This window comes from Atta colombica, unplaced genomic scaffold (assembly GCF_001594045.1).
Source record: "Atta colombica isolate Treedump-2 unplaced genomic scaffold, Acol1.0 scaffold125, whole genome shotgun sequence".
Lineage (NCBI taxonomy): Eukaryota > Metazoa > Arthropoda > Insecta > Hymenoptera > Formicidae > Atta > Atta colombica.
The window spans coordinates 3,570,570-3,590,193 of record NW_017259212.1 but is presented as its reverse complement, the minus strand read 5'-3'; the positions used below and the strand labels follow the sequence as shown (position 1 = coordinate 3,590,193).

General features: G+C 27.6%; 4 protein-coding genes across 4 annotated transcripts in view; all 4 read left to right on the top strand.

Moving 5' to 3' along the window:
• LOC108694783 overlaps positions 1-4,095 on the top strand; it is a gene marked incomplete at its 3' end in the record, with an annotated part of 14,037 nt that extends 9,942 nt beyond the window's left edge. The window contains exons 5-6 of the mRNA XM_018204440.1: positions 2,889-3,612; positions 3,767-4,095. Of these exons, the coding sequence (XP_018059929.1) occupies positions 2,889-3,612; positions 3,767-4,095 (1,053 nt within the window). The remainder of the gene's footprint in view (positions 1-2,888; positions 3,613-3,766) is intronic.
• Positions 4,096-7,108: 3,013 nt separating this feature from the next.
• Positions 7,109-9,892, top strand: LOC108694782 (odorant receptor 13a-like). Its single transcript, XM_018204439.1, has 4 exons — positions 7,109-7,198; positions 8,085-8,571; positions 9,238-9,468; positions 9,552-9,892. Exons 1-4 carry the CDS (start codon positions 7,109-7,111, stop codon positions 9,890-9,892), a joined length of 1,149 nt encoding a protein of 382 aa, XP_018059928.1.
• Positions 9,893-11,145: 1,253 nt separating this feature from the next.
• LOC108694780 (odorant receptor 13a-like) lies at positions 11,146-16,165 on the top strand. Its single transcript, XM_018204438.1, has 5 exons — positions 11,146-11,182; positions 11,476-11,549; positions 14,369-14,855; positions 15,513-15,743; positions 15,825-16,165. Exons 1-5 carry the CDS (start codon positions 11,146-11,148, stop codon positions 16,163-16,165), a joined length of 1,170 nt encoding a protein of 389 aa, XP_018059927.1.
• A 1,114-nt stretch (positions 16,166-17,279) lies between these two features.
• The window catches only part of LOC108694779, an 18,198-nt gene continuing 15,853 nt past the window's right edge, over positions 17,280-19,624 (top strand). Inside the window, 2 exon segments of the mRNA XM_018204437.1 lie at positions 17,280-17,420; positions 17,642-17,844. Of these exon segments, the coding sequence (XP_018059926.1) occupies positions 17,280-17,420; positions 17,642-17,844 (344 nt within the window).

Genomic DNA, 19,624 nt, shown 5'->3' with positions numbered 1-19,624 from the left:
ATTCAACAATGTAATCATTATACTATATATATATATTATACTATATATACATTATGTATTATATTACATTTACATTGTTGAGTGTGAAGTTATAACATTAATGCTATTTTTAGTTGATGCTTACAGGGAAATAATTTATTACATTTATTAAAGTTTTAACCCTAGTGTGATATTCGGTTCAATCTATGCGATTTTTTATATTGTTGTAACTTTTTTATAATATAATTTGAAGATCCAGATTGAGATGCTGAAAAAAAAAAAACTTTAACCATACTGTCTATAGATATGATAAGCCTATAAAGATATTTTTTTTTGCATTATTCTCGATATGAGAATATACGAAAGTTCAAAGAGGTACTTGGGACCCATATGATTAGCTTGTACGTTTTCGGCATTTTGAGTAACTCTTTATTTTTTATTAAATATACGTTTACTGAGTTTCGGATAATATAAAAGTAAGTACATGAAAATATAGAACTAAAAAGGATGGTCTCCGAAATGATCCATATTAAACGACAAGATAATTGCTTAAACAAACAAAATGACACAGAACGCTTTCCTGAAATTTACTTACCAATTATCGGAAAAATCCTCTCTATCCACACAGAATTACCCTCTTCACTAACATTCTTCTTTCTCTTCATCCTATATAAATACTGTTTGCGAGCTATGATCTTCCAAAAAATTTGCAGCAGTGATTCTTACTTTGTTCAAATTTTTCTCGGTTTTTTAAAAATTGGGATACTAGAGTTATATCAGCGAGGACTTGTGTTAAAAAATATGTGGTAAGCGAACTTTAATGTGAATTTAGATTGACCTTCATAATTAATCATTGTATTGTCTAAGATATTTTAATTATTAAAAAGCGTTTTTCTTTTCCTTAATTTTTAAATAGAATCTTGAAAAACTTTACATAGAATCTCCGTATTTTCACACGAAGTCATTCTTTGCTTCCATAAAAAAGGAATCATAAAACGGAACATATTCATCGTCAGATGCGTTATTATAAAAAAATTATTAAAAAATTTTGTTTTTCTTTTTTTCATATATTTTTATTGATAAATTTCATTCTTAGGACTTTATTCAGTTAATGCGTACCACAAACGATGGAAAGGAAAAGAATTTGTTACTATCTTATTGACTTGAGATAATCTTTTTAATATTATGCACTTCTTTCTTTGTCATCTTGATACTGTATTAACATTTCTTTAACTAGCGATTTTGCGTTTTTAATTAATAAACTTGTTTATAATTCTTTATTCGTCTTTATGTACTGATAATGATCAAATCTTGACTGAAATGTCTATGGTTTCTTATATAATAATAATAAATATATTATTTTCGTTTTAACATTTGTTGTCGTATGCTTTTTATTATTTATTTGTATTATTTGTATTATAGAGTCACCTTCAAATATTTAAAAATTATATTTCAATATAATAAATAGTAGAAATCTTATAATTTCTATCAGTCGGAGATTGTTTGGTTGGGGCGCATTTATTGCTTTAGAGCGAGTGTTGCATCATCTTCTAAACTAAATCCTAATAAACTTAATTATACAAATTATAATAATATTATACAATCTTTATCGCCTATATTGTTATTCTTTTATATTTTGTTCAAATAATAAAATTTTACTTATTAATTGTAAACTTAAAATATGTAGATTTTTTTAAAATGTCGATTTTCGATAGTTCAAATAATTATTCGATAGTTCAAATAATTACTTTTTTGAGCGATTCATATCGTATTATTTTTTTTTTAGTCCAAAGGATTAACTAAAAAAATCCTGAATTTTTGCTTAAACATTAAATTAAAAAATTTGAGAATTTCTTATCCAAAGTAGTTATTTTCTGCGAATTTTTCCAATAAAATTTTTTTGAAGCATTGTAATTAATTGAAAATAGAATGTTATTTTTTTTATTCATATTTATCTGTCTTTGTCTGATTTGGAGGTATAAATTTCACATGTTTTAAGCTAAAAAATACATATTCAATCCAGAGATATAACGTGATAAAGTTGCAGAGTTGCACAAACTCTAGTGTTATAAGGAAGGTAATCAAAAATAACAATATCATACTAGGGTTAACATTTTATCTTTTTTAATTTTCGGTAAATTAGATAAGGCTGACATACACACACACACACACACACACACACACACACACACACACACACACACACCTCAGCAAGATATAAACTTCCATAATTTTTTAAAAAATACTGCGCTCAAATTGTTCCTTACAGAAATTTAATACTAATTTTGGCCAATTAATTACATGTTTTCATTAATTACATATTAAAAGTGCTATTAACAACTTTTAATACTTAACATATGTAATTAATTAGTCAGTACTAGTATTAAATTTCTATAAGGATCATGTAGACGGAATTGCGACGTTGCCAGTCGTATTAAATTAATACATTTATGGTGAAGTATATGAGATGTGATACTCCACATATAATTCGCTATGTGGGATATTTCATATTCTATGTTATACTTTAACTGTACTTCCACGAACCAGATGAAAAAATCAATCTCATTGATTTTTTCCACCTAGGTCGCGCAAGATTAAAATAGAAAATAATAATCAATTTTGTACAATTATACGTATATAGCATAAAATTTTCTAATAAAATATATTCTTTCCTTGGCAAAAATCGGAATGTAAGTCGAATGTAAAGGCAAAGTAACAAAAGTGTCAACAAAATTTTTAGAAAGCGTAAATGGGAACAGCGAGGGTTTACTTTTTAAACGCTGTTTCAATTTATGCTTCCTAAAAGTTTAGTTGATACTTCTATTACTCTTAATTTACATTTGACTTACGCTCCAATTTTTATTTTCGATAATCTTATATTCTTTCATATATTTATTTTATATTGACAGACTATGATGATAGTTTATATAGGCGTGGATATTAATTTTCACAACAATATCACTCTGGTTATGATCATCGATCACCTCATGTTAGCGTCATGCGGGACTTTGACTATCGTAAAGATAGCGCTGATACGGTTGCATCGCGACAACTTGTTGAAAAACCTCGTCAATGCATCAAATGACTGGACGTATATCATAAAACAGAATCATCGGCAAGTTATGTTCCGCTATACTAACATAGGCAGATTTGTCTTCTTTTTTCAGATGGGTTCCTCGTATTTTGTCATTATGCCGTTGATAATTGAATCACTTTTATCCTTTGCAACGATGCCTTCACGAAACATAACATTAATTGCAAAATCCGAGAAAGAGATGCAAGCAATGCAGCTACCTCAAGAGATGATCTGTCCATTCGATGCTCAGATCGTTTGCTTCAGTATGTGTATTCTCCAATCTATTCAGCTGATCAGTACATGCACGGGGAATGTTGGCAGTGATGTTTTTCTTTTCGGTGTTTTCATGCATCTCTGTGGACAACTGGAAGTGCTCAGTCTAGAATTACAGCAGTTTCATGAAAGGAAGAAAAATGGTTGTTGGAAACGAAGTAAAATGGTCACGCTGATCGAGAGACACTGTTTGCTTCTGAATCTAGCCAAAGACATCGTTGATGTACTCAATATCATTTTGATTGCTCAGCTGATTCTCCACGCTTTGTTTATATGTTTAATAGGTAATTTAAATTTAAAACACACATTCTATATTTCTCTCTTTTCAATAATTCTTTATCACAAATATGCTTATCTTATTTCTAAATATTTGTTTAAAAAAGAATAATAAAAATAATTGTTACAAAAATAGATAATTAAATATCGGGTATTTTTTAGGATTACAATTTATTTTATCGTTGGTAAATAGTGATTTTGTTCTTATCATGAGAAGTATAAGCTCTATTAATATAGTAATGATACAGCTGTTCATATACAGCTATATGGGAGAAATTCTATCATCAAAAACGCAAGCAATTTCTTACGCGATTTATTTAAGTAAATGGTACGACTTGCCTACAAATATTTTACGGGATGTATGTTTCATAATAGCTCGTGCTAATGTACCCGTTCGTATAAAAGTAGGCAAATTCTATATTATGGATCTTGATAGTTTCAAAAATGTGTTGAAAATTTCCGCTTCTTATTTTTCTGTATTACAAATTATGCTTGTTCAATAAATATTGTTAGAAATATATATATATATACATATGTATATATTTAATAAAAATTTTAATTTCGCTTTTTATTTTTTTGACGAAATTATATTATTCAAATTATTTTATTCACTTTTATTTAGAGGCTTAATTTCATGACACTATTTCATTATTATTTCATTATTAGATATTTTAAAAAATTCATAATGTTGAGCCTTTCATTCTATTCTATTCGGTTTTTCTTTACTTCCTAGAATAGCGTTCACGTAATAGATATTGCCAATGAAAACAACGAGATTTACTTTCTCGTAAGTAAGAATCACAAAGGATAGATTAATGCGTCGTCTACGATACATGGAATAAGAAATAAAAATAAGAAATTGACCAATTGATTATTCATCTTACATTCGACTATTATTGAGCAATTCCTTACTCTTATTTCTTACTCTGTACTGTAGACGACGCATAAAAGGCACAGTATTATGTAACCTTTCACCATTGTTTTAATAAAATGATTTTTTTTTAAGTTCGAGTCTCTAAAATAGTAGTATGATGAAAGTAAAGCCTGTTTGAAAATCTGTAATACGCAATATAAACAATATTCTTTATTAAATTGCGTTTTTGGCTTGAAGTTGTTATAAAAAAAGTATATTATTAAATTTATTATAACAAAAGTTTATAACTAAAAATATATATTTTTAATTGTTGAAAATATGATCAGAAAATATTGTAAAAATAATAGATCAAATTTTCGGAAGTATAAATTATATATCAATGTGCACATTAATTAGTTAAATATAAAAAATTATTAAAAAATTTGAAGAAAAAAGGTAATATTTCGTTCCATTGCCCTTGTAGTAAGGGCAGTGGAACGAAAGGGTCAAAGGAACTCTATATGAGAAACTGACATATGCTTTATCATTAAACTGTTAGATCAATGACATGTATTAGAGCTACATAGTTTTTATGAATTACATATGACGAATAGTCATTTCCGGCCATGTGCAATGGTTACAAAACTACAAAAATATTCAACATCGGGATACGTAGCGAAATGCATTCCGATCGATAAATAATAAACTGCTTTAGCTGGTGCTTACGCTCTATGACACCGTAACTCTTAATGTATAATGCAAATCATAGAATAAAAAATATTAAACAAATTTTCTTTCCAGCGAGTAATGGCTGTTCGATCATAATAGTTCGATCATGGCAGAAAGTTTGTAAAATTGCGCGCTGTTTTTTGCAGATTGCAGATTAATCTAATCGTCAAAATGTTACATCCATTATCTAAATTGTTGTTTCTGATAATATAAATTGCAAAATTATGCAAGCGAAAGTTATTTAATTAAAAGTAAAATTGTCTTATTTATTAATATATTATTTTCTCTAACATATGAAGTACATATTTTTTGGACATAAGCGAGCATATAAAAAGATCCTTTTTATTTTAAAAGATAGATATATAATCACCCACTTTTGTGTATAAATTAGTATATGTTTATTGTGAGTTTCAGTACTTATATATTTTCTTTTTTGAGATAGAATAATTATTAATTCTGTACACTGTTGTTTATACATACACATAAACCTAGTAAAATTTTGTAATAAAAATACATGTATTCTTTGAATATATCTTATATACTTCTTCATTTATTTATTTTACGATACGACGACGTACTGTTATGGTAGTTTATATAATGTATGGGCAAATTTCTTCTTTCAGATAATTCTTCATATTTTATTATTATACCATTGATTAGGTTATTTCTATCCTATGCGACCTCGCCTTCTTCACAGCATATTAACTCCAAATCTAAAAAAGATGTGCATAGAACTGCCTCAAAAGATAAAAACTGCTTGTTCATTGCTTAGATCATTTGCTACGATATATGTATCTTTTAATATATATATTTTTTTTTTTAGTTAATCAGCACATCTACGGAGAATGTTGGCACCGATGTTTCCTTTTCGATGTTTGCATGCATCTCTGCAATTCTTCAATTGCAGTGCTCAGCCTATTATATATAGAGCTGTTGCTGTTCCACGAAAAGATTTAAGAAAAACGGATTTTGGAAATAATCTGAAATAGTTATGCCAATCAAGAGATATTTTGCTTTTAAATTTAGCCAAAGACATTGTTAATATCAGTCATTTTGATGACACTCAACTAATTCTCCACGTTTCGCTTATATGTTTAATAGATAATACAAATTTAATATAAATTATATATTTTTTTTTTCTATTGATAATTCCTTATCACAATTATGCTCGTTTTACGTCCAATCATTTAAAAAAGAATAATAATAAGATTAATTGTTGCAAAAATAGTTAAATATCAAGTATTTTTTAGAATTATAGTTTAATTTGTCATTAGTTAATTGTAAATTTTTTTAGTCACAAAACTTATAGTCTCTTTTAATACATTATAATGATACGCATGTTTTTATATAGCTATATCAGCTTCTTATACAGAAAGAAACTCTGTCTTCAAAAATGCAATTTCTCGTACGATTTATATAAATATTGTAAATGATATGATTCGTCTACAAACATTCTGTGAAATTATATATTTTAATTTTTGCTTTTTACTTTCTGACTTACGAAATAAAAGCGAGACATGTATGACTGACCTATAATTTGACTTCACTTTTGAACGGAAAAATTCATAAAATTCAATCGACATCGTCTGCGTTGCGTTTGCGAAATTGAAATAGAACTACACAGAGAGTAACATAGTAACTGAATTGTTCAAGTAAATGGTCGGTTTCTCCATGCAGAAAAGAATATAGTTCAATGTTCGTAACAATTTAGAAGAAATGGTTATATAAATTCTTCAAAAACAATTTGGCGTAAAAGCATAATATCTTGCACTTTCAGATAATACGTTAAGATAGCGAAGATAGGTTGATAAACATATATATGTTTCAAGTTGAATAAAAAATGAATCATAATACCTGCCTTGTATCGATGCACCGGGCACATTATTGGTTATTGCATCAGTTATAGTTATTACGTTGACCTGATGGCAAGTCAGCGGTGGAAGAACGATGTCGCATATGCGATGACTCCCTTCAAACTGTTAACGTGGCCCATTGGCCTTTGGCCACTTCAAGTTTATAATATTTTTTCATTGATACGATGTGTCTTGGTCACTTGTTGTCTGGTATTGTCTCAGTTTCGACGATTTTTGTCACGACGTGGATAGAATTTTTACGTTAACATCAATATTTGAAATAAAACTTCATTGATATCAATAATAATGTCAAGTGTTTGAATTTTTAAACGATAAATATCCTATTAGTGATGACGTAGCGAATTGCATTTTTTTCAAGAGAAAAACGAGTTTTTTTAGAATTAATAAATCATTAATAGAGAATATCATAGACATACAAATCATTAACTGTTGTAAATCGTTTAATGAAGACATTTCTACTTAGAACTTACAATTTATTTTTTGTTTATGTAGAAGGTAGCACAACTATTTCTAAGAAAATCTAAAAATGTGTTATGTCGCTTATTTTGAGACTTCATCATTTGTATTTAAGAATTGCATTAATGTAACATATTTGATATAATATCGTATCAAAAAGAATAGATCGCATACACAGAAAATAAATTTGATGAATAAAATTTACATATAAAATCAAAGAAAAATTTCCTATTGATATTATTCTATTAAATTTTTGTTTATAACACAAAAAGATTTATATATAATCATTATATTATCCATTGTAATAACTTTGCTTTGTATATTTTAATATTTTAATATTAAAGTTATAAAGTGTTCAATTTTGCATATCTTTCAATTAGTTCAGATTATAATGTATTTATATATACGTAAAGAGCTAAAATGGAAGCTTATTTATTCCAATTCTAAAAATTTTATTTCATAATTAAATTTTAATATTTTCAAAAATCCATCGATTTGGAATTGGGGCATATTTTTAGTAGACACAAAAGCTGTTTAATTGAGAAAATATACATTTACCAATCAACAGAGCATAATAGTGATCTTGCCTTCCATGGAGTTTCACATGGGTTGTACTAACACGGAGCAAAACATAGACAGTCTCATGTTAGCCTGTTGCGGTCTACTCGGAGTGTTCAAGATTATATGTTTCCGTATTTACGCAAAAAATTTAACTGACAATTACAGTTCTGCCCGGAATGATTATTTGACAATTAAAAACGCAGACTATCGTGCCATCATGCGGAAACACGCTTTTATGGGAAGAGTTCTCTCCTGTTTCATGGTGTGTTTCGCTTACATTAGTGTGGTAATATATTCGCTAATGCCTCTTCTTGGTGAAGATCTGGTTGATGATCAAGATAGCCAAATCAACAAAACAAATGAAGACATAGTATTGGAATATCCAATGCCGTCAAGATGCGCGTTAGAATATTTGCATGTCTCAAGAAGCATGTATGAATTTATTTGTATCTTCGAGTTTATTGTGCTAATACTTACGTCCACCTGTAATCATGGTAATATCTATTTGTTGTTTAATATATATAATTTTTTACATCTTTCGATCATGTAATGTTATTTAAAATATGCCAGAAATCTGAACACGAAATTGTATCCGAATATTTTATTAACTTAATTGAAGTAATTATTTATTTATTGCTAATTAAAAAAATTCACTCTAAAAATTCTAGGGAATAACATAAAAGCAGAAAATATTTTTATAAAAACATTATACGTAAAAACAGAAAAGAAATAATTCTGTAGATAAAGATAATATAAAGAATTTAATAAAATATTACAGAGTAGGCTACAGCACTTTACAATTTTTAATATAAGATAATAGTATAAAATATAATTTTAATATTAATTTCTTGTTGTATAACTACAGAAAATAAAATGTTTTATTTCGATTGGTTTCTACATTAAGATCTAGCAAAAATCTAGCAAAGAACTAAAAGCAGAAATCAATCATATTAAAGAATTGATAGAATTGCTTTGTCCAATATTCAAATAGCATTTTATTTTTTATTGTTATCTAAGAAACAATTAATATTTAAATTATGTTTTGTAATGTTATTTCATTTTGAATATTATAAGATTCCCGTGACTTGCTCTGTATATGTATTTTTTATTATATTAATGAAATGAAATTTGTATCATTGTATTTCTTTTTTTCTATAAAGGTAATGATTCTTTGTTTCTCAATATTACGTTGCATTTGTGCGGTCAAGTAAAAATACTAAAAGCCGATTTCGTCAACTTTGTTGTCTCAAGTCCGCAAGTCTACGATCGTTTCAATGATCTAATTAGAAGGCATAACTATCTAATGGAATTGGCCAAGGAACTGACCGAATCGATCAGTGTAGTTTTGCTAACACAGTTATTTATTAGCAGCATTCTGTTGTGTATAATGGGTAAATATTGTATTTATAAAGTTTTAAAGTTTATCAAAATATGTATGTGTACAAAAATCTGAAGCAGGTAAATAATTTTTCAGGGTTTCAATTTATCTTAGCATTAAAAGCACACAACGTTGTTGTTATAGGGAAAAGCGCTTTGGTATTGTGTACCTCCTTAACGCAGTTGTCCATATATAGTTTTGTCGGCGATCACTTGAAGTCCCAAATGGAAGAAATTGGATTTTTCATTTATCAAAGCAATTGGTACAACTTTCCTACGAAATTGGCGAGAAATTTAATCTTCATCATTATGAGAACACGATCTCCTGCCAAACTTCTGGCTGGAAATTTCATTGTGGTAAACCTGGCAACATATATGAGTATCCTGAAAACTTCTATTTCGTATCTATCTCTGTTACGTGTAATGATAGAAATGTAAAATATAATACTCGTAATGAAAACACTTCGCAAAGTACAAATTTACGATTTGGAATGTTTGACAAGAGAAAATTCTATAAAAATAAAAGATTATATATTAGAATATTATTTTAATAAAATTGCTCTTACAATCACAATGTAATCGTCTAATTGTGCCGAAAATCGATTATTTCTTCTCATAAAGACTCAGAAATATATACTTACTTGAAAAAGATACGCTATCTTATAAGGAATTACCTTTAATATTATATCTATATGTTTTTTACAAAAAAAATGTCATTTTTTGTTTTCATTCTATACTTTTCATTCTCATACTTTTATAAATTCTTATTACGTTAAATTGTTAAGTTATCAGTAATTATACTAAATTATATTAATCGACGAAATTATATCGAAAGTATCAAAAACATTTTATTTATCTTCATTTTAGAGGCTTATCTTCAAGGCATTATTTTATTTCATTATTAAATGTTTCAAAAAATTTATAATGTTATGCCTTTTTTATTCTATTCCATATGGTTTTTCTTTACTTTCTAGAATAGCGTCCATGTAATAGATATTGCCTGCAGATGGAGACAGCGGGATTTACTTTCTCATAAGTAAGAACCATACAGTATGCTAATGCGTCGTCTATAGTAAAAATAAGAAATTGACCAATCACAATCGACTATAATTTTCACATTCGATTGTTATTGGTTACTTTCTTATTCTTACTTCTTATTCCGTGTATTGTAGACGACGCATAATAAACATAGTGTTATGTGATCTTTCACCACTATTTCAGTAAAATGATTTTTTTTTTAAGTCGAGTCTCCAAAATAGAGTTCCTATAATGAAAGTAAAACCGTGTTTCGGTATACACTGCCAGTATTGAAAATCTGCAAGATACGTAATATACAAACAATATTTTTTATTAAATTGCGTTTTTTAAAATTGTTTATAACTAAAAATATATATTTTTAATTGAGGAAAAGATGACTAGAAAATATTACAGAAAATAATAGTTCAAATTTTCGGAAATATAAATTATATCAATGTGCACGTTAATTAGTTAAATGTTAAGAAAAGGTTTAAAAAAAAGGTTTAAAAAAGAAGTAGTACTTTTTGTTCTACTGCCCTTGTAAGGGTCAAAATGACTCTATATGAGAAACTGACATATGCTCTATCATTAAGCTGTTAGATTAATGACACATATTAGAGCTAAAAGATTTTTACGAAATACGTATGACGAATAATTACTTCCGGCCATGTGCAATGGTTACAAATTCGCAAAGAAATATTCAACGTCGAGGTGCATAGCAAAATGCGTTCCGATCGATAAGTAATGAATGAAAGTATGAACTGCGTTAGCTGGTGCCTTAGCTGGTACACTCGATAACACTGTAATCCTTAATGTATAGCGTCATGCAAACCGTAGAATAAAAAAATATTGAACAAATTTTCTGTTTAGCGAATAACGTGACAGTTCGATCATGGCAGAAACTTTGTAAAATTGCGCACTGTTTTTTATAGATCGCAGATTAATCTAATCAAAATGTGTTATCAATTATCTAAATTGTTGTTTCTGATAATATAAATTGTTAGAGTTATACAAGTTTATTAGAGTTATTCAATTAAGTTATTCAATTAAAAGTAATATAATTAAAAGTAATAAAGTTATTCAATTAAAAGTAAAATTATTTATTAGTATATTATTTTCTCTAACATATGAAGTACATATTTTTTGCACACAAGCGAGCATATAAAAAGATTCTTTTTATTTTGAAAGATAGGTATATAATCACCCACGTTTGTGTATAAATTAGTATATATTTATTAAGTTTCAGTTTACTTATATATTTTCTTCCTTGAGATAGAATAATTATTAAATCTGTACACTGTTGTTTATACAGACACATAAATCGAGTAAAATTTTCTAATAAAAATACATGTATTCTTTGAATATATCTTATATATACTTCATATTTATTTTACGACGACGTACTGTTATGGTAGTTTATATAACGTATAGGCAAATTTCTTCTTTCAAATAATTCCTCATATTTTATTATTACCATTGATTAAGTATTTTTTGTTTGATTATTTTGATTAATATTTAAGGTTATTTTTATTCTTTGCGACGTCGCCTTCTTCACGGCATATTAATTCCAAATCTGAAAAAGATGTGCATAGAACTGCCTCAAAAGATAAGAACTGCTTATTCATTGTTTAGATCATTTGCTACGATATATGTATCCTTTAATATATATATTTTTTTTTTAGTCAGCACATCTACGGAGAATGTTGATACCGATGTTTCCTTTTCGATGTTTGCATGCATCTCTGCAATTCTTCAATTGCAATGCTCAGCCTATTATATATAGAGCTGTTGCTGTTCCACGAAAAGATTTAGGAAAAACCTAACGGATCTTAAAAACAAACTGAAATAATTATGCTATAATCGAGAGATATTCTTTGCTTTTAAATCTAGCCAAAGATATTGTTGATATAGTTATTTGGATGACGCTCAACTAATTTTCCATGCTTTGCTTATATGTTTAATAGATAATATGAATTTAATACGAACTATATATTTCTTTTTCTCCAATATTAATTCTTTATCACAGTGTTACTCGTTTTACGTCCAATCAATCATTTAAAAAAGAATAATAATAAGATTAATTGTTGCAAATATAAATAGTTAAATATCATGTCTTGTTCAGAATTACAGTCAATTTGTTGTAATAAATTGTGAATTTTTTTGTCACAAAATGTATAATTTCTTTTAATTCATTATAATGATACGCATATTCTTATACAGCTGTATCAGCTGTTCTTATATAGAAAGAAACTCTGTTTTCAAAAATGCAATTTCTCTTCATGCAATTTATTTAAGTGAACGATATGATTCCCCTACAAACATTCTGCGAGATTATACACTTTATAATCGTGCTAGAATTCGTTTGTATAAGAGTAAATAAATTCTATATTATGAATCTTAATAATTTTTAAAATATTCTGAAAAAAGTCTCTTCTTATTTTTCTGTATTACAATACAAATTATGTTCAATAAATATTGTTAGAAACATAAATACATTTAGTTAAAGTTAGAAAATGTTAATTTTTACTTTTTACTTTTTACTTACGAAATAAAAACGAGATATGTATGACTTATCTATAATATCACTTTTGAACGGAAAAATTCATAAAATTCGATCGACATCGTTGCGTCTGCATTGCGAAATTGAAATAGAACTACACAGAGAGTAACATAGTAACTGAATTGTTTAAGTAAACGGTCTGTCGGTTTCTGCAGAAAAGGATATAGTTCAATGTTCGTAACAATTTAGAAGAAATGGTTATATAAATTCTTCAAAAACAATTTGGCGTAAAAGCATAATATCTTGCACTTTCAGATAATACGTTAAGATAGCGAAGATAGGTTGATAAACATATATATGTTTCAAGTTGAATAAAAAATGAATCATAATACCTGCCTTGTATCGATGCACCGGGCACATTATTGGTTATTGCATCAGTTATAGTTATTACGTTGACCTGATGGCAAGTGAACGATGGAAGAACGATGTCGCATATGCGATGACTCCTTTCAAACTATTAACGTGGCCCATTGGCCTTTGGCCACTTCAAGTTTATAACATCTATTCGCTAATACGATGTGTCTTGGTCACTTGTTGCATGGTATCGTCACAGTTTCGATGATTTTTGTCATGATACGTAGATAGAATGTTAACACCATAATAATTAAAATAGAACTTCATTGATATCGATAACAAATGTTTGAATTTTTAAGCAATAGATATCCTATTAGTGATAACGTCGCGAAATTGTTTTTTTTCTTTAGGAAAAAAACAAGTTTTTTTTTTTTAGAAGACACACAAATCATTAGCCGTTGTAAATTGTTCAATAAAGATATTTCTACTTAGGATTTATTTCTTGTTTATATGAAGGATAACATAACTATTTCTAAGAAATTCTAGAGATGTGTAATGTTGCTTACTTTGTGACTTCATTATTCATATTGAAGAATCGCATTGATAACATTTTTAGTAATATAGTATCAGAAAGAATAGATCGCATACACAGAAAATAAATTACATAAATAAAATTTATATATAAAATTGAAAAAAGATTTTCATAATATTAATATTATTTCTATTAAATTTTTATTTATAGCATGGAAAAATTTATATAATCATTATATTATCCATCGCATAATAACTTTGCTTTGTAAATATTTTAATATTAAAGTTATAAAGTGTTCAATTTTGCATGTCTTTCAATTAGTTCAGATTATAATGTATTTATATATACGTAAAGAGCTAAAATGGAAGCTTATTTATTCCAATTCTAAAAATTTTATTTCATAATTAAATTTTAATATTTTCAAAGATCCATCGATCTGGAATTGGGGCATATTTTTAGTAGACACAAAAGCTGTTTAATTGAGAAAATATACATTTACCCATATCAACAGAGCACAATAGTGATCTTGCCTTTCATGGAGTTTCACATGGGTTGTACTAACACGGAGCAGAACATAGACAGTCTCATGTTAGCCTGTTGTGGTATCCTCGGAGTGTTCAAGACTATATGTTTCCGTATTTACGCGAAAAATTTAACTGATAATTACAGTTCTGCCCGGAATGATTATTTGACAATTAAAAACACAGAGTATCGTGTCATCATGCGAAAACACGCTTTTATGGGAAGAATTCTCTCGTGTTTCATGGTGTGTTTCTCTTACATTAGTGTGACGATATATTCGCTAATACCTCTTCTTGATGAAAATCTGGTTGATGATCAAGATGTCCAGATCAACAGTACAAATGAAGACATAGTATTGGAGTATCCAATACCGTCAAGATGTGCATTAGAATATTTGTATGTCCCAAGGAGCATGTATGAATTTATCTGTATCTTCGAGTTTATTGTGCTTGTACTTACGTGTACCTGTAATCACGGTAATATCTATTTGTTATTTAATATATATATATTTTTTTATATCTTTCGATCATGTAATGTTATAAAATATGCCAGAAATCTGAACACAAAATTATATTCTAATATTTTATTGTATTAACTTTATTGAAGCAATTATTAATTGTTTATTGCTAATTATAAAAATTCACTCTAAAAGTTTTAGAGAACAACATAAAAGCAGAAAATATAAAACGTTTATAAAAATGTTAAAAACAAGATGTAATTCTATATCTAGATAAAGATAATATAAAGAATTTAATAAATATTAGTGGGTTATGGGAACTTACAATTTAAATATGATAATAATATAAAATATAATGTAAATATTAATTTCTTGTTATATAACAACAGAAAATAGAATGTTTTGTTCAATCGATTTTTACATTAGATCTAACAAAGAACTAAAGACAAGAACCAATCATATTAAAGAATTGACAGAACTGCTTTGTCCAATACTCAAATAGCATTCTATTTTTTGTTGTTATATAAGAAACAATTAATATTTAAATTATGCTTTGTAATGTTATTTCACTTTGAATATTGTAAGATTCCCGTGACTTACTCTGTATATGTATTTTTTATTATATTAATGAAATGAAATTTGTATCATTGTATTTCTTTTTTTTCTTTCTATAAAGGTAATGATTCTTTGTTTCTCAATATTACATTGCATATGTGCGGTCAAATAAAAATTCTAAAAGCCAATTTCGTCAACTTTGTTGTCTCAAATCCGCAAGTGTACAATCGTTTCAATGATCTAATTCGGAGGCATAACTATCTGATAGAATTGGCCAAGGAATTGACCGAATCGATCAGTATAGTTTTGCTAACGCAGTTATTTATTAGCAGCATTTTGTTGTGTATAATGGGTAAATATTGTATTTATGATAGTATAAAGTTATTCAAAATATATATGTTACAAGAATCTTAACAGATAAATAATTTTTTAGGTTTTCAATTTATCTTAGCATTAAAAACACATAACGTTGTTGTTATGGGGAAAAGCGCTATGGTATTGTGTACCTTCTTAACGCAGTTGTCCATATATAGCTTTATTGGCGATCACTTGAAGTCTCAAATGGAAGAAGTTGGATTTTTCATTTATCAAAGCAATTGGTACGATCTTCCTACAAAGTTGGCGAGAAATTTAATCTTCATCATTATGAGAACACGATCTCCCGCCAAGCTGTTGGCTGGAAATTTTATTGTGGTAAATCTGGCAACATATATGAGTATCCTGAAAACTTCTATTTCATATCTATCTGTGTTACGTGTAATGATAGAAATATAAAATATAATACTTGTGATGAAAACACTTTACAAAGTACAAATTTACGATTTGGAATGTTTGACAAGAGAAAATTCTGTAGAAATAAAAGATTATTAGAAATTATTATTAGAAATAAAAGATTATTAGAATATTATTTTAATAAAATTGCTCTTGCAATCACAATATTATTGTCTAATTGTACCGAAAATCGATTATTTTTTCTCATAAAAAAATTTCACAATTATATATTTGAAAGAGCTTGTAAGGAATTACTATTTTAATATTGTATGTATATGTTTTTTACAAAAAATTTTTTTTTATTTTTACTCTACTTCTGTAAACTTATTTTTATTATGTTAAATTGTTAAGTTATCAGTAATTGCAGATATTACTTTGCAAATATCATATTATTAACTCGTTATACTTTGCTAACATACTTTAAACGTAATGATTATTTTACCTTTTGTCCTTTATATTTAATTTTGAATTGTTCAATTGTTAAGTAGAATCATTGCAATGTACTGCTTATGATTTTTTTAATACTCTATCGAAACTCAAAATCTCATGACGAATAGATTGCATTATGAATCACACTTATCTTGAAATATAATAATATATCAACGTTATCAATCAAATTGGAACAGATTTTAAGTTTTTATTAATTATATTGCAATTTTCAAATTCTGAATTAATATATTGAACAATGCACATTTTTTTTAACATCACTACTAACACGATCTTTTTTCTATTGCTCGTACTGCAGTGTTGTGGAAGATGTAGACATGCGTACTAGTATCTTTTTACGTTTATCTTATTACCATTCATCATGCATTGTATAAACTAATAAAACATGAGCCTAATGGTGATAATAATGTTTTATCTGCATATCCTATGATAACGTTCATGAATCGATATTGAAATTGCGACATCAAAAATTGCATCCAGTAGTAATGTTCCATAATAACATTCGTAAATTGACATAGAATTTGCAATGTTGAAAATTGTATCTATAATAATGTTTTACGACAAAAACGTTCGTAAATTGACATTGAATTTGCGATATCGAAAATTGCACCCATAACAATCGGATAGTTTCGAATGTTCAGTCATCCGCGTAGTTTGTGTGATCACTATAATGTCGGATGATGTTTGGAACGATGATATCGCTTATGTGTTCTCTACTCATAGAACATTTATGCAAATACTCGGTATATGGCCGTTACAAAAGAGGACGATAGTCATGATAATCCAATGGAACGTAATGATATTTCTACAGGTACGTTGATAGTACATTGATAGGGAGGAAATAAATTGTAAAAACGTTGCAACAGAAAGAGAATAAATATATTGAACAATACAAAATTATTAAGTTTAAGAATTTATGCACAAAAAAATTACCAAATGTCTTCATAAATAGCGCGAATTTTTCAAGTGCGAATATATTTTGCACTCATTATTATACATGCATATTTTCTAAGGCAATGGAATCATTATTAGCTTTCACCATTCATCTTCCTGTTTATGGAATTCGCTGGAAATAATAGTGATACCAGATCAAATATAGATGCCATATTATATCTTTCATGCACATTGAGTTTAAATTTGAAATATATCGCTATTGTTGTTAACGGAGGAAAGTTAGCTAAAAACATTAAGGCTGCTGTTGCTGATTGGGTGTCTGCAAAGAATGATAAGAAGTCGTATAAGATTATGAAGAAATATGCGTTTAAATCCAGACTGTGCACTCTTTTGATGTTGTATTCATCTTTCGTGTGTGGTTTCCTCTATCTACTGTCCGTCTTAGTTATGAACTTAATAGAAATATTTTTACAAGATCAAATGATGAATGTATCAAATGGTAATGTGACATTTTTGGAATATTTGTTGAATTATCCAATAAAAAGTTTTTAAATTAACATATTAGAATGTTAATAACAATTATTAGATATTATTCTGAAAAATAAAAAAGTCTATATATTTTTTATTATTCAATATTGTCTTAGCCATAAGGTTACAATCGACTCAATGCTGAGCCATTGATTGCCACAGTTCAAATACTGACGCAATACTAACAAACTACTAGTCCAATACTGGCTAAGTACTGGATGATAATTTGAGCTCAGATAGTACTGGTCTAGTCATTTTAGCCAATTATTTGCCAGTTACGGCTCAGTACTGGACAGAATCTTGGCGTTAGTCGAGTGTTGGCTACGTGTTGATTTCATTGTAACTGTTGGCGACTCTATATGGGTAAACAATCAAAATTAAAATTTTCTTACTAGAATCTTAATAAAACAAAAGTATTGAAACTTTAATTCTATGTTTATTATATTATTTGTTTTTTTTAACTCTTTTATTCTAATATCTAAATTATATTATTGTTCTTAAGAATTGTATTCTTATTGTATACAGGTAATGTTAGTGCAACAGATAGGCTATTCATAATCCCATGTGGTGAATTCGGTAACAAAATTAACGGCTTACAGTATTCGATGGTCATCGGCTTTCAAACTGTTCAATTATTCATGATGTGTATAGGGCAACCTATTGAAGATAGTTTTTATATTAATGTTACTTTACATCTCACTGGTCAACTTAAAGTACTAAAAAAAAAATTTAAAAATTTTGCAAGCAAGCCAGACACTCAGATAAATCATCGGAAGCGCTTTATTAGCTTGATTAACAGGCACTGCGAATTAACGGAACTCAATCAGAATTTAGAAGATACGTTCAATCTGATTATATTATTCCAACTTGTTATAGTAACATTTCTGCTTGCGCTATTAGGTATCATATCAAATTGTATGTCAAATTTATTGTAAATTTAATGTAAATTTATTGTAAATTTTTTATAAATTCTTATTTTTTATCAAAATATTTAAATATAATATTAAATTATTTTTATCAAGATATAGTATTATATTATATTGTGATTAAAAATTTAATCGTATTATATTAATTTTTATTTCATCTTTTCGTTTCTTTCAGGATTACGTATAATATTTTGTTTAAAACATCACTATTATGTCGAATTAATGAAAAGTATTCTACTTTTGAACTATATACTTATGGAATCGCTGTTGTATTGCTATGGCGGTGATTTTATACAAAAAGGAAGTGAAGATATATTCCATGCAATGTTTAAGGCTTCCTGGTTTACACTTCCCACAACGATGATGAAGGACTTGAATTTTGCTATGATGAGGTCAAGCTATCCGTTTCGTTTCACTGGTGGAAAATTTTTCTATGCTAATTGCGAGGCAATTATGTACATTCTGAAGACAGCAGCTTCATATATTTCAGTTTTGCGAATGATGCTAAAAGATTAATAAAGATTAACAAAAATCTAATCAAGGTACCTATCATGGAACATGTTGGAATAAATTCCGACCAGAATTATTTCGTTTTTTCTAGAAAATACAATAGAAATCTAGAGAATAATTGAATAATTCCGATCGGAATCCATTGCGACTTATTCCA

Coding starts and splice junctions, on each gene's coding strand:
- LOC108694782 (XM_018204439.1), top strand. CDS start 7,109: ATGGCAAGTCAGCGGTGGAAGAACGATGTCGCATATGCGATGACTCCC. Junction 7,199..8,084: donor TTGGCCTTTGGCCACTTCAA/GTTTATAATATT, acceptor ACCAATCAACAG/AGCATAATAGTGATCTTGCC. Junction 8,572..9,237: donor TACGTCCACCTGTAATCATG/GTAATATCTATT, acceptor TTTTCTATAAAG/GTAATGATTCTTTGTTTCTC.
- LOC108694780 (XM_018204438.1), top strand. CDS start 11,146: ATGGTTACAAATTCGCAAAGAAATATTCAACGTCGAG. Junction 11,183..11,475: donor AAGAAATATTCAACGTCGAG/GTGCATAGCAAA, acceptor ATAAATTGTTAG/AGTTATACAAGTTTATTAGA. Junction 11,550..14,368: donor TAATTAAAAGTAATAAAGTT/ATTCAATTAAAA, acceptor CCATATCAACAG/AGCACAATAGTGATCTTGCC.